This window comes from Sitophilus oryzae, unplaced genomic scaffold (genome assembly GCF_002938485.1).
Source record: "Sitophilus oryzae breed Bouriz unplaced genomic scaffold, Soryzae_2.0 scaffold_1000_pilon_pilon, whole genome shotgun sequence".
Lineage (NCBI taxonomy): Eukaryota > Metazoa > Arthropoda > Insecta > Coleoptera > Curculionidae > Sitophilus > Sitophilus oryzae.
This window is the reverse complement of record NW_022145617.1, coordinates 2577037-2592492: the sequence shown is the minus strand read 5'-3', so window position 1 is coordinate 2592492 and position 15456 is coordinate 2577037. Positions and strand designations below refer to the sequence as shown.

Here is a 15456-nt window from a genome sequence, read left to right as displayed (position 1 = left end):
ACACATTACTAAAAATTGTATTAATCAATAATAAATATGTAAAAGTAAAAATAAATATGTAAAAATATGTAAAAATTAAAAAAAAACGATTAAAAAAAGTCGCCTTGACTAGGATTCGAACCTGCCTTACTACGGCTCCAACGTCATAGCAGCGTAAAGTCCTAACGCTTTAAACCACGCGGCCACCGAGGATTTGAAAGATTGTAAAATTCTTACTTAAAAGATAATGTTTAGTGAAAGTATTTTTTTATTTATAAACACTTATTTAATTCTGTTTTTAGTATTTGTTTTTATAGCGGCAACATAGATACATTATCTGTAAAAATATCAACTGTCTAGCTATAACGGTTCATAAGATAGATCTTTGTGACAGACGGACGGATGGACGGATGGGTGGACAGCGAAGTCTTAGTAATAGGGTTCCCGTTTTTACCCTTCGGGTACGGAACCCTAAAAAGACATATTTTAATAAAATATAAAATTCTACACACGATAAGTATAATTTGGATTCTTTCAGTCTTTTATTAATATTTTTATAGAAGTGAGAATCACATACAAAAAAATTATGAAAATTCTAAAATTACCTCTACATTCTCCCCAGTAAAATCCATCGCCGTCTTTGTCTCCCCAAACCTTGATGGTATCACCTTCAGAAAAAGGCAATTCTTCGTCACAAGTGTCAGGATTAGGCGACATAGTTGCAGGATCATAGTCGAACAAGGCAACGAAATACCTGGACCTTTTCTGAGGGTTTGGAGGGTTGTTAGGGTTGTTCTGCGGGTTGTTGGGCGATGGTCGCATTCCTGGCTGCTGGTTACGCATCATTTGATTGGAACGTTGATTAGGGACAACTGAAATAACGCCAATAAATAAACTTAATAAATTATTTTTGAAGTGAAAATTTTACGCGCGCTGGAGTAAAAAATAAATAAAATTATTTATTTTTTACATGCAAAAAACTATTTTTTTCGTGTAAAAACCCATTTGTCAAAAAAAGTTTCTTTAATTTATTAGTTTTTTAACATTTCAATCACTAATAGTTATAATTCTATTTAGAATGTAATATTTGTATACGTACAACTGTTTACTCTAAGCAAATCTAAAACTATATCAAGGGCTTTTCAAATCAACGTATAAGATCTAACTGGTATATTTTGCTAATCGTAAATGCATCTATTAAGTGTCTAAGTAGTGTAAGGTCGTACCTAAACTATTTCTACTTAAGGCGCAGTATTGAGAAATATATGTTTAAAATACTTCTCAAATGACTTATGTTACGCCACTGCAAACAACCTACCTGAAGAGTGCCAAAGAAAATAGTGAAGAGTGTATATTATGTAGTTCTTCTCAAGAGACTGTGCCTGTAATATTTTATAGTGGTTTTTTTTAAGTCTGAAGAAAGAAATTTCGGGTCAAGAGGACCTAGAATGCTGACGGCAAACTTTAAAAGTATCTGAATCTGTTATTATACAGTGTGTGCCAATTGAATATTGGTCACATTTAAAAGCAAGTTACCTTTTTATTTTAAATAGAACACCCAGAATATTATTTCGATATTCAATCGAGAATTCATGTCTCTCCAAAATACTATTAAGGTTGTCTACCCATCCAACAAAGATTTTTCTAGATATTTTTGTGATTTAGTGTCAGTAGATTTCTATTATATTTGATAAAGTCTAGGTGGTTGTGATATGTCTGACGTTACTTCAACATAGCTGTCACTCTAGTTCAACTTTAACAACTACTTATCATTTTGTGTCAGTTAAAACAAAAACAAAAATCTCAAAAACTTGCCAAAAATGGAAACGTATCCTACATCAGAAAGAATTGATTCGATTCTATTAGTTCATGACTGCAGTGTGCATTTACCAATTAATAGAATATTCAAATGCTCCAGATTTACCTAGACTCGATTTTTTTCATGTGGATTCCACAGCCACCTTAGATTATATCAAATAATAAAGATCTACTAGCAAAATCATAAAAATAAAAATATCAAGGAAAGTCTTTGTCTAAGGGGTACGCAACCTTAATAGTTTTTTGAAGATATATCTATTCTCCATTGAATATCGAAATAATATACTGGGTGTTCCATTTAAAATAAAGGAATAACTTGCTTTTAAATGTGACCAATGTTCAATATTAATTTTGTCTCACCCTGTATAGCTTTTCGGGTCAAATTTTAATTTAATTTAACATACAACGGTTATTTTGACTAAATATCAAGCTATACAATGTAAATTACAATTTAGGTAGCTGTTATTGAAATTTAAAATTTATTCTTCATTTTCACGAAATGTGAAATATGCCAAAAATCCTTACATTTTAGTCATATGCTTCTTTAATGAAACCACCTTTATTCTTTCAATTCACCTTTATTTTTTCCCCAGAATCCAAAAATCAATTAATATATAGGGTGTTACATTACAAACAAACCCAACTTCAATACGTAAATTTTTTAGGGACACCCTGTAGAACCTCTACATTCTTAAAAAATGCTCTAAACTATTTTAATGTAGAGGTTCTACAGGGTGTCCTTAAAAAATTTACGTATTGAAGTTGGGTTTGTTTGTAATGTAACACCCTATATATTAATTGATTTTTGGATTCTGGGGAAAAAATAAAGGTGAATTGAAAGAATAAAGGTGGTTTCATTAAAGAAGCATATGACTAAAATGTAAGGATTTTTGGCATATTTCACATTTGGTGAAAATGAAGAATAAATTTTAAATTTGGTAGCAACCTACAGATGCTACCAAAATTTCATTTCATGGAGCCTCCGCGTCGTATGAGAGGCGCCACCCTGTATATGTATAATACTCGTATATGAAAACAGATATTCAAAAACCTCTTAACGTTTGCCGTCTCAAATAAAAATATTATACACATCCACCTCGAGGAAGTACCTTGCTGTCCCTGCGCCCCCTGGTAATACTGCTGATTCTGCTGGCCTTGAACGCCGACCACGCCCACCTGTTGCTGACCTTGGCCTTGCCCTTGACCTTGGCGTTGCTGATTCCTGTTGAAACTGCGCCTGTTGCGACTCGCGTCTGGCAATTCGTCCTCTGACATGTTGGCATCGTAATTTTCCTTCGTTATCTCTGTAAGCGATCGGGGATGGGCTAGTTTTGCGAGTTGGGAAGAAATTGGGTTGCCTAAGCGGTTAGTGATTTTGAATTTGGACACCAAGAGTCTAATTTTATAATCTAAGTCGTCTAATTCAATCGTCTAATGCAACTAATTTTTGTTTGAATACACTCACCGGCACGAAAAAACGGGCACCTTGAAATTTTCATGTATTTTAAACAAAGATTTTAAAGGTGGTATACAGGGTGTTTAGGCAAATAATTTTTAAATTGGTTGCTTTGTTAACGTACTTCGGAGGGTGTTTCAAACTTTCACCAAAATATCAACATTTTGCTTTCCCTCGTATAATTGATGATGGGAATTGAGATGGGAACTTTAATTTTTAATTTAGAAAGAGATACCAAAAAGTCAAATAATTTAGCTACAAATTGTTTAAAAAAATCATCAAAATCGGCCTACTATAACAAAATATAATAAACTTTAAAATACATAAAAAATTTTAAGGTGCCCGGTTTTCGTGCCGGTGAGTGTAGTTTTAAGAAAAGAACTTTGTATGACTTTTTGTTTAAATTAAATACAGGGCGTTTCACAATGTTTCGTGGACATACCGGATGATCGTCGTTGGAAACATAGGAAATCCCATGCAAATTTTGAAGGGTCCAAATATTGACCCTTCTATTGATTTTACAGCGAAGTCGATTTTTTTAAAGGCCTGAGTAAGCTGAATACTGCATAATTTGAATAATTTTGAACAAGCCGTTTTTAAGTTATTTAAGAAAACCTGCATTTATTTTTAAATTAAAATTGAACAGGTAACAATTCAAAATCAGGCAAATGTCAACATACCTTACGTTGTCAACCTATGATCATATACAAACTAAAATATATGGGAAACTGAAATTGAGATCTTTGAAAGGACTTTTTCACCGCAACCAGTTATACACAAATTTGTTAGTTCCGTGACGAACCACCGGTCGCGCTTAAGGCGAAGTTTGTTTGGCACTTCAAATCAAATCAAGTCAGTTCTAATCAAATAAATAATATGCACCGTCAAAAATCGAAAAAAGTTTTACTGAAATTTTAGTGATTGTTTAAACTTTTTATTAAAAACAATGATGGAATCAGGCCGTAAACCCTTTCACGAGCCCTTTCATAAGTATGTTGTGCCCGCGCCGGCGTGCATGGATTTGTTTTCCAAAAGACATACATTCTCGAAGAACGATCCTACATTATTCCAAAAGTGATATCAAGTGCGAAACCTTAAAATGGAAAATACAACACAGCAAGATATTTAAAAGATTTATAGAGTTTGTGATTTACATTTTTATAATCAAGATTACGTACCTGGAATAAAAAGAGGTTTAGAAGTTAATTATCTTCCAAGTGACTTTTTATATACACCAGTTTATATGGGTAAGTTAAATAATTAAAAATTTAGTTAAATAAGGAACGTTTTCAGATATTTTGATCTAATAAAATTAAAATAATCTTTTAGATGATCAACCTACTGGTAATTTGGTATCCAGTGATGTCGATCCAAGTACAAACCTTGTATTTAAAAACAAACATTTGTTGTAGAACTTGTTGGTGGACCACTCTCTCGTTGGAATTAGACTTGTACTGTTACCTGAGAAAAGCAGTAACTGAAAAGGGTAGGTACCTACACCGTGGGCCAAATTAAAATCGCAAAATATTCAGTAATGAAGATTATTTTAAAAAAAAATATCATATCAACTTTATAACAAAAAATATGTTAATTGAGCTGTAAATAAACAAGTTATGGCACTGGCTACTTTAATTTGGCAGAGAGTGATTCAATAATTATTAGATATTCCAAAATTTATTAAAAATGTTAATATGTATTACGAATCCAAACTGAATTTGGTTTATTAAAATTATCGTTTTAGATTTTTTAAATTGTATCTATCATTTTAGAGAAAGGATCAGATATCCGAAAACCAGGAATCTTCCAGAGTGCAGATGATGCAGTTTTTGCGAGTGAGGTAAGATCTTTCTCTTGTAAGACCTCTTTTAAGAATTTAACCCAGGCAGTTGTTTACACCCAAGTTAGGTAAGAATTAAAAAATATAATAAGTGGAGCATACTACTCAAAAATGTAAATTTGCTTTATTAGCAATTGTTTTTGAATCCTGCTTATAAAAGGATTTTTACGTTATATAAACCATACTCGAGGTTTTATTGATGTGTCACATAATTATACATATTTATTTGTTTCAGATCGGAAGCATAGCAAAGGAATCGTACAACCTGTGAATTCAGTTTAATTACTGAGATCAAGGATGGTGAAACATTCATTATGATTATACAGAGCTACAAAGAGTTATGTTAAGAACCCAAATTATCATAATGAATTGAGGCAGAATCGCAATGAATTGAAAAATGCAGAATAAAAGGCATTTTTATATGATTACATGAATCCAATGTTTTTATCAAATCGTCACATAGATAATATTTCTCTACGCGTAATACTAAAATTAAAAAGGCCAGCTTAAAACAACTTTAAAAGTTACTTTACTTTAATTTTTAAATTTTCATCGCGTGCGAAAAAACAGTGCTTCGCATGGCTTCGGCTTCGGCGCGCTTCGCTTAAGTGCGCATCATACTTTAAATGTTTGCGAAGCGCCGGCGCCAAAATGTCATTGGATTAATTGCATGTATTTTGATTTTGATTCTTCGCGTTACTTCGCTTTAATCCGTAGGTCTGCATTTTTATACCATTGATCTAATTCACGTTTTTTCGCCGCGCTTCGTATAAGTTCGCGACAAAACTTTGTTAGTTGTATTTTATATTATTTAATGCTATTGTATTGATTTATTATTATTATTGTATTTATATGAAGAAGTTAAGTAGAGCAGTGCCGTGCGAGCTACGCCTGAAGAAGAAATTTTATTTATTGTATAATTTGTATTATTTACTTTTTTATAAAGTTATTACTAATAATTATTATTAAACATATCCAGTTAATTATTTTTATTTTATTAACTATAGCTGTTTTTTCTATCTATTTCATATTTTTTGATGAGGATAAGTTAATTCTAAATGAAACGCCACCTACTTGAGAACAATACGATATAATGGAGCGACCTAGAAGACATATCACCCTCGGACATAACGGCCTATGTTAAAAGGCTGGGTCTTGAGGGCGAACTTTAATGCTCTTTTTCTATTAAAGAGCTTGTAGAAACTGAGCCACAATAGGCCCTCGCGGCCTCAGTGGAGGGTCCCACCTGGGACTCACTCTTAGTAAAATACAAAATACAAGCTGAATACACACGCATAATTTGAATAATTTTGAACAAGCCGTTTTTAAGTTATTTAAGAAAAACTGCATTTATTTTTAAATTAAAACTGAATAGGTAACAATTCAAAATCAGGCAAATGTCAACATACCTTACGTTGTCAACCTAGGATTGAATGCAATTTGCTGTGTGCTGTCTATGCTACTAATACACTACATTTTTGTAATTTAAAACTTGTTCAAATTAAACAAAAGCCTAAGGTTTAGGTATGGGTTTAGGAAATATAATTTGGCTTTGACAAAATTATAAGTTGACAACTTAAGGCATGTTGGCATTGACCTGGTTTTGCATTGTTTCCTGTTCAGTTTTAATTCAGAAATAGGTTCAGTTTTTTTTAAATTAATTAAAAATGGTTTGCCCAAAATTGTTCAAATTTCAGCCATACCCAGACCTTTAAAAATCCTATCACACTCGAATTTGAGACAGCCTGTACAGTTCTTTTGTTAAAACACATTGTCTAACATTCTAGTCTAGCTATTTACGTTTTATAAGGTTCTATTAACTATAAAGTAAATATTTAACACAGAGTATCTAACAATTACCGAGGATCTTTTGTGATTTGTGACTTGCTTTGTAAAAAATAAAATCTTGAAATTTTTTATTTAAAGGGACTGATTTTCTTAATATCTACGAAACTAAAATTTAGCCATATCTAAAAATTAATTCACACCTATACGCTGAGCTTAGATAATCTAGCTATGCTTGGATATCTATCAAAGCATGATCACCTAGAAATAGAGATTAGTAGATATACAGTATGTCCCCGGATTATCTTTACAAGAGGAAAAACTTTTTGAAAACATTTTGAGAAAAATGCATTCTTGATAAAAAGATTCGCTTGTTCTAAAATGGTTAATCCCGTTTACACATGTCTAAATTTCCATACCGTTTTGGAGAAAATTAAAAAAACATGAAAATATGGTTGAATTTTCTCCTGAAGTCCTAAAAATCAAAAGGCGTTTCTATGGTAATATCATTTCGATCTATGGTAATACCTTTGAATAAGAAGACTAAGGAAGGAGCATATCAAAAATCTTAGGTACACCGCGATGGGCCTCAAATATGGCCGACTTAAATTCCGGTTTATCAGTGTCGTTCTAATTTTATTTAAAAAATGTAAAACTATGATATAGGGTAGACGTGGGGTAGACTCAATAATTTATTGTTTTATTTTACGTTGTGAATAAATGTTGGTAGTTATTAAAATTGTTATAAAAATATATAATTCTAATAAAAATAGATAAGTTATAATAAGTATTTATTAACACAAACATCCGATACGCTACTGAAGCAGGTAAGTCAAATTAACGTATCTAAATTCTTTGACATCTAATCTTTGACAAGTAATAAATAAAAGCTAAAATGCAAGAAAAATATATAATTTAGTTAATTTAAGTGAATTTCTTAAATGATCGGTTTACTACACGTATGTATATTAAATAGTCACTTACTAGCGAAAAGTTGTTCCATTATTTCACTCAATTTTTGCTGAGATCTACCGCACGCTACACAACCAAATATTTTTCTCGAGTCTTTTTCGATAAATCGCGATAGTGTCACTGTTAATTTAAGTTCTGCCACAATTTCCATCTAGATTTACTACCTTTATACAACTATCAGTAGTAGAATAAATAATAAATAACATAAAATAAGCTCCGTAAAGACTGACAAATCCACAAAATTTCAAATCAAATTCAAATGTGTCAAACGAACCGTCAAACAGAACTGTCAAGGATCCCCACCCTAGAGAGCTTTTTCCGCCCACCATGCATGAATACATGGATAGCATTATGCTCCTTCCTTAGTCTTCTTATTCAAAGTTTTTTCTGTTATTAAAGTATCAAATTTTTAAAACAATAAAAAATATGACTTTAATTAAAATTCTATCAATTTCAACATAATTTCAATGCAATTAACAGGAAGTGTAAGTGGAAGTATACTTTGAGTTTAGTTTTTTGTGGTTAGTTACTCTGCGGTTTAATAGTTGTCAAATTTGCTGTGTGTATCATTTCTTTCTTATTTCAACAGGTAAAAGAACCTATTAGTTTTAATCATCTAACTATATTATTCTAAAAGCTATAGTGTATATTCATGCCGCAACTAATTAGCACCTCCTACTTTAAAAAAAATATACCGGGTGGTGCAACGTGGTTGAAAACGTAGTAAATTCCATGTAAATTTTGAACTGTCCAGATATTGGCCACTCTGTCAATTTTACAGCGACGTCTTAAGAAGGTTTTTTAAACGTCTGAGTACACTTTCCAAATTTTAACAATTTTGGACCAGCCGATTTTAAGTAATTTAAGAAAAACTGCATCTATTTTTAAATTAATTAATGTGTAGACAGCATAACAAACTATATTTGACAATGATAAAATCGTTCATAGGTTGACAACTTAAGGTATGTTGATATTTGACTGGTTTTGCATTGTTATCTTTGTTCAGTTTTAATTTAAAAATAGATGCAGTTTTTCTTAAATTACTTAAAATCGGTTTGTTCACAATTGATCAAATTTGGCCATGTGTATTCAGCATACATACATACACATACATAATTTACAAATTCGCTCTAAAATTAACAAAGCAGGCAATATCTGGACAGTTCAAAATTTGCATGAGATTTATTATTTCCAACGCCGATGCACTACCCGGGTATGTATGTAAAAAATATAATAACCCACTTTACTTTAAACTGGAAATTACAATTTTTTTTGTAAAACCATGCCGTTTTTTTTAATTATTTCTAAATGCGTTACCTATTGAAGGTATCCCACTCTGTTGTTGCCTGTGAGTCTGGGAATTGGGAAATATTTCTTTATCGCTCAAATTCTCGTCTGGTTCAATAATCTACACGAAACCAAATCGTCAAGTTAGATTTGTATTTTTTTCCCATATAAAACAGACTAACCTGTTGCCCCTGTTGGCCTTGCTGTTGCTGGTTTCTGGCCATTTGTTGTCTGAGGTGAGGCGGCATCACCGCGCTGTGCGGCTGCTGACGTTTGGCAACACCGCCTCGCAGCACGCTCATCGGTATGGGCGTGGGAACGCTGTCAGCCGATTGGCTGTCACGCGCTTTAGTCCTGACAGTCACGTGACGAGGATTGAGACCGAGAAGCTTAGATATATCTATCAAAGCATGATCACCTAGAAATAGATATAAGTATATAATATGTATCGTTTTATTATACCGTACGATCGAAAAAAAACGGCGTCAAAGACGGCTGAGGAATGACAATCGATGATAATTTTGGCAAGGTCAAGCCCTAAACGTCATTTACTTGACCTGTAGTTCTTTTAATGGCGCTTACTGCCAGTTGGTCTTAAGAAGGTTTTAATTTATTTTTATATTGATTAAAAATGATTTTTAAATGGTGTGGTTTAAAATTGGAGAAAAAAGATTTTTTTGGTAATAGATTTGTGTGTCTGGAAACGTTCTATCCTTTTTTAATCACTCTATAATTAGCTCTCTTTGACGCCGTTTTTTTTCGATATATAGCACGATTTTTTACCTGTAGGGCTGTCGACATCAGTCACTTTTTTACCATCGGCATATACAGCGTAGCCAGTGACATTTGAGCCTGGATGATGTGGCACATTAATAGGATGCCACGTGACCAATAATGTTCCATCTTGAGGCCCTAAAACAGCACATTAGAGAATTTAGAATTAGAATAAGTGGGAGGGGGGTTAATCTCTGCGACCTTAGAGATCTATTGTGTCCCCCTTTCTTGAGTTATAACTCATCATACAGTCCCAGGACTTCCTACGGAGACCCGTGTCCCTCACAGTCGAGGAGCTACGACCCAGGCCGGGTAGACGAAACGGTAGCTTGTGTGCCACTTGCGGAGGATGGTCTCACGCAAGTGTCAGCCACCTCTCCTGTAGTTCTCTTTGGGTTTGGCCCCTTGGAACTTTCATTGTTACTGTTCCCAGTGTCGCTAGGGGGTTTCCCCACAGCTTCAACGGTGATGTTTTTATTACTATTATTATCAGATCTCATAGTGTTCTTATGAGTCGCTAGGGACAGTCGGTCCACTTCTACAGAGCCCCGCATGTAGAAGTAAGGGGTAAAACAGCACATTACAAACATAAGCAAATTCAGTAATTTTCATTTTTTAAATTCCCATAAGAATATTTATTATGCAATATCTCAGTTTTTTTTTAATGCAACACTGTGTTTATTATTTTTCTTTTCAATGCAGAATTAATAAATGGACATTTTTTTGTATTTAAAGTGTTCCTAAATATTAAACGGTTTCGTTGATATAGGACATCGCTGATATTGTCAAGCGTCCTTAAAAACAAGCCACTCAGCAACCATCAATTCGGTAACCATCAAAAATTTGGTCAAAGAATGCCTAGAAAAGATGAACAAACTAGGCAAAGAAAATAAAGTCCTCCTACTTCTGTGTGCAAGTCCACCACTGTGTGCAAGAACACTCCCACTAACTGGACCAGAACCGTTCTGCTTCATAAGTCGAAACCAACTTAAAGCAGAACTCAAGAACCAAGAAGACCACATCAGGCCATGAGTAATCTAGAATACGAATCCTCCAACGGTCTAAGACACTCGAAGAAATTTCTCAGGGCTTACGACGGAAAAAAATCAAAGATTTTCCTTGATTTAAATAAGAACAATCTTGGGATTGTCAGGGCCGGCGCCCGGGGCGCCGAATACGAGGGACGCCACGCCAGCAACTGCATTATTAAAAAAAAATTGTTCGTGGTATTTTACTTATAACTGAAAAGCTATCAACTTTTTGTAAATAACCCTTCTTTCTGTAATTCTTGTTTTTATAAATTTTCGCTAAACAAACTGTTTTGGGTCAAGAGCCAGCAAAATTGACAGTTTTAGACTGATCGCTCAATATTACACTTTGTCTACTACACACACCCTTTATTTTGTTATTAATGGCTGATCTGCCCTAAAATTATATGAGACAAATATTCATTCGCAAGAAGCTAAATAGGATCCCGATATCCTTATTATCAAAAAAAGCTTATAAGTTTGCCTCATTAATTCATTAACAGTAGTGGGAAAAATATTTTGATGATTTTGATTGTTCTGGATTGAATATTTAGTAATACGCGGTAAATGGTAACAGAATCGTAGAAATTTCTCATTACCATTACAGCAAGACAAAGGAATGCATCTCAAACACTAGCTGATCATCATTTTGAAGCGAACAACACTGTATCTGATCATATACTGATGCAATAATAATGCAATAATATGAAAAATGCAATTGCTTGCAAAAAAAAAAGATCACTTATATTTATAATTTATATACCGGGTGCGTCTCAAAACTGGCTCACTCCTATAACTTGTTTTTTTTTAGATGAAAAAAAAACGAGATTTAGTATGTTAGTATATGACATAAATTAGGATTAATTGGCGTATTCAATTGTATTTGGTCACTTCCTGTTTCACCGGAAATTATTAAAACTCTTGATTTTTAAATGGCAACCTCGGTATATTTCTACTTTATGCGATAGAAAATGACACTCTGAATAAAATGACATATCATATATCAACTTTTGACATTTTCGCATATGGTTTATTTGAAATTGTAACATACGGTTCATAACGACAATTTGACTCGAACTATCCAGTGTGTGGTCAAAATTATTCGTAAAAAGTGCTTTTTCCAAATATGCAAATGAGCCATTTGTTCCATTTGAAAAAATTGACATATGGCTAAAAATACGATTTGGGCATTTTTTAACCGGCCAGGACACAAAAAACATTAGATGATCAAATCTATTTTCCAAGGCTCCTTGTTTGAAAATTAGTGTTTTTAACACAGCCACACTCTAGATTGAAATTTAAAACACGATTTTTTTTTGTGGTTTGGTTTGGTCAAAAATGTCAAAAGTTGACATGTAATATGTCATTCTACTCAGAGTGTCATTTTCTATCGAATAAACTAGAAATATACCGACGGTGCCATTTAAAAATCAATAATTTTTCGTTGAAACAGGAAGTGACCAAAAACAATTGAATAAGTCAATCAATCCTAATTTATGTCATATACTAACATACCAAATTTCGTTTAGGTTAGGTTAGGTTAGGTTGTATCTAAAAAAATTAAAAAGTTATAGGGGTGAGTCACTTTCAAGATGCACCCGGTATAGAAAAAACAACAACCGCGGACTAAGATTGAACGAAGAGAAGAATTTTGAAGTACCTTTAAATGAAACTTTATTGTTAGAGTAGCATAAATATGCTTATGTAGCATATTTGCTTAGTAGCATAAAGTAGCATAAATATGCTCAATATTTTCCTTCCGCCGGCCCTGGGGATTGTCACGGGGTTTTTAACAGGACAATATCTCTCAATGAACACCTCAGTAGATTGAAGCTAAGAAACAACGACGAATGGAGATTCTGTAGGGAAAATGAGGAAACACCAGTACACCTCATCACTGAGTGCGCCGAAACGATAACCATTCATGCTCTAAATTTTGGTACTACGAATATCGGAGATGGAGAACTGGCCTCTATAAAACTGTCTCAGATACTGGCTTTTGTTAAAGCCCTGAGATTGTATGATGAGTTATAACTCAAGAAAGCGGGACACAATGAATCTATAAAGTTGCGGTGATTAACTTTATTTATTTTCCATACAAAATCTACATTTAGCACACTATAAAGAATAATTACTAAAGTTAATGATTTATAAATTTACCTGGCTCAACTAATATGTCACTGGGAGGATCAGGCAGTCCTTTAGGGAGTGTCCTAAAATCCGTATGTGCTGCGGCAGGCATCGGAAGCTCCTCTGCTAAATTTGCCACGTTTTGAGCAGATCGGTGATGCTTGGCCCTCACAGTTACCCGATATTGAGTATTAGGAGCCAAACCTATAAAGTACCAGTTAAATATACACTTAAACAAAAAATAACTTTAAAATACATGAAGGTTTTAAAATGTCTGTTTTTCGTGTTTGTCAGTGAATACAGTATGTCCCCGAATCAAATAATAAAACACGGGCATACTGTATATAATGAGCAGTGATGCCAACTTGTTGAAAATTTCCCAATTCGTGGGAAATTTTGAGATCCAGAGAGAAAAGGGAATTTTTAACCAAAACAAAAATTTTAAATTCATTTGTTATTCATAAAAACAGTAATCGTATACGCTTTTCTCAGCAAAGTGAGTAAATTCAAACTAGCATTACTGCAACTAAATACACATTTTTACGGTTGGTATCAGATTATTTTGACATCAGATCTTTTCTGGATTTTCTTTTTTGTAAATTTAATCTAATATCTATGTTGTGATATTATCAAGAAATTATGTTTTTCTAACTAAAAACTAAAAAACTTTCCAAAAATATTTCAAATTAAAAAAAAAATCGCGAAAAAAGCTCATTATCGTTTTTCTGGGGTCGAAATAACCCCTAAAAATATTTGCACTTATTTAAGACTAACCCTGAATACCTAAATGAGAAAAATAAAATACAATAGATATACAGGGTGAGTCTTAAATAAGTTCAAATATTTTCAGGGCTGGTAGATCTCGATAAAAGAAACATATTTTCCCTTTGTCATTTTTCAAATAAGTCCAAAGAGTTATTCAAGTTTTAATGTTTTTAAAAAATTTTGGGAGTCACCGGTTTTTTTTCTGTATACGCATCCCTTTTAGTTCCTCAACCATGGTAATATTTGAGATTAAGAAATTATACTGTGGGATAATTTGCGGTGAATAGGCAGTTCTAAAAAGTTTTCCATAATATACAGGAAAAACAAAAAAGAGAAAACCCTAATAGACGTATTCCTGTGATCGAAATATACCAGTATAGTATTCGTACAAAAAAAACAATTACGGGTAATAAAGCAAATACTGGCAACATTGCACCGAAAATCTATTATAAAAATAGTAAAAAAATACCTGTGATGGTGTGTCTGTATACACCAGGCTTGACTGTGCGTACTTCCACATTGTTCACGCACACTACGTGCTGGTGATTGGAATTAGCAGGCAACCAGCTGATCACCGCCGAAGTTGAGGTTATGTTGGAGGCGCGCACGGCGCTGGGCCCTAATTGGTGGGTGTCCCGACCAATGATCATTGTGCAAGCGGCGTCACGTGACGTACGACGATTGGCAGTAACCGAACGGACACTGATACGGTGAGGCTGTATAATAAAATGCATCTCGTATATTTCAAGATTATTCATAATGGATATACCGTATGATCGAAAAAAACGGCGTCCAGTTGCCATATAAATTTACATATAAAATGACAGCGATCATCATTTCATAGCCATCGCTGACGCTGTTCTTTTTTCGATCATTCGGTAATATAATATATGGTCTTGGTCACTTTATTTCTGTGCTCTGTATTTTAATGCATACGAAAGAGATAAATATAGAGGGTGTTTCAAAAAAACATGTCATATCTCATAAGACATAATATCGTTGATTGAAAGAATTGGGAAGATACGCAGCCTAATGGGCGAATTCGTGACAAGGCTGATTTGATTTCCCCTTACGTCTCAAGTGCTGTACGGTGGAGACACCAATCGTTTTGCGGTCAACGCATAAAATACTTATTTTCTCTAATTCGGCCAGCAGCGAAGGCATATCGAAGACGGTGTGGATCTGAAAGCGACAGCGTTGCCATATTAAAATGTGTAATATCTGTAATACGTTTAACGAAAATATCTTTGGATAAACAATCCGTGTTTATGCATTGAAAATTTATTGGTGTCAAACATAGAATAAACAACAAAAATAAAAATTCTTTTATAGGTACTATGATCAAAAAAAGTCATTTAATTGGCTTGGAAATGACGATTATTGATATTTACCATAATATTTTACATATGAAATAACAGCGATCTTCATTTCTAAGCCAACTCTGATGCCTTCCTTTGTTTAATCGTAATAATATTATATTAAATTGTTTAATGATAGAAAATCCGTATTATTAACGTACTGTACCCAAAATCCGTAAATCTGCGTATTAATCCGTAGTTCTGGCAACACTGTCTCCGGCAATCACTCACTCTGTCGACCGAAAGCAGAACTACGGTACTGTGTTC

The 15456-nt window shown here is 33.4% G+C and overlaps 2 protein-coding genes across 2 annotated transcripts in view; one reads left to right on the top strand and one right to left on the bottom strand.

Annotated features, from left to right (window-relative positions):
• LOC115882268 (RIMS-binding protein 2) overlaps window positions 1-15456 on the bottom strand; it is a 76538-nt gene that overhangs the window by 21716 nt on the left and 39366 nt on the right. Inside the window, exons 13-19 of the mRNA XM_030900256.1 lie at window positions 14301-14547; window positions 13097-13270; window positions 9918-10046; window positions 9317-9552; window positions 9165-9255; window positions 2907-3155; window positions 585-851 (exon numbers count right to left, since the gene is read on the bottom strand). Coding sequence (XP_030756116.1) covers window positions 585-851; window positions 2907-3155; window positions 9165-9255; window positions 9317-9552; window positions 9918-10046; window positions 13097-13270; window positions 14301-14547 — 1393 coding nt within the window. The remainder of the gene's footprint in view (window positions 1-584; window positions 852-2906; window positions 3156-9164; window positions 9256-9316; window positions 9553-9917; window positions 10047-13096; window positions 13271-14300; window positions 14548-15456) is intronic.
• Window positions 4132-5969, top strand: LOC115882328. Its single transcript, XM_030900380.1, has 4 exons — window positions 4132-4500; window positions 4583-4739; window positions 5023-5090; window positions 5326-5969. The coding sequence occupies exons 2-4, from the start codon at window positions 4583-4585 to the stop codon at window positions 5359-5361; spliced, it is 261 nt and encodes an 86-aa protein (XP_030756240.1). The 5' UTR covers window positions 4132-4500; the 3' UTR covers window positions 5362-5969.

Bases quoted from the DNA above. Each gene is read 5' to 3' on its own strand.
- LOC115882328 (XM_030900380.1), top strand. From the start codon at position 4,583: ATGATCAACCTACTGGTAATTTGGTATCCAGTGATGTCGATCCAAGTA. The intron at 4,740-5,022 runs GTAGGTACCTAC...CTATCATTTTAG, and splicing joins AAAAGCAGTAACTGAAAAGG to AGAAAGGATCAGATATCCGA. The intron at 5,091-5,325 runs GTAAGATCTTTC...TATTTGTTTCAG, and splicing joins ATGCAGTTTTTGCGAGTGAG to ATCGGAAGCATAGCAAAGGA.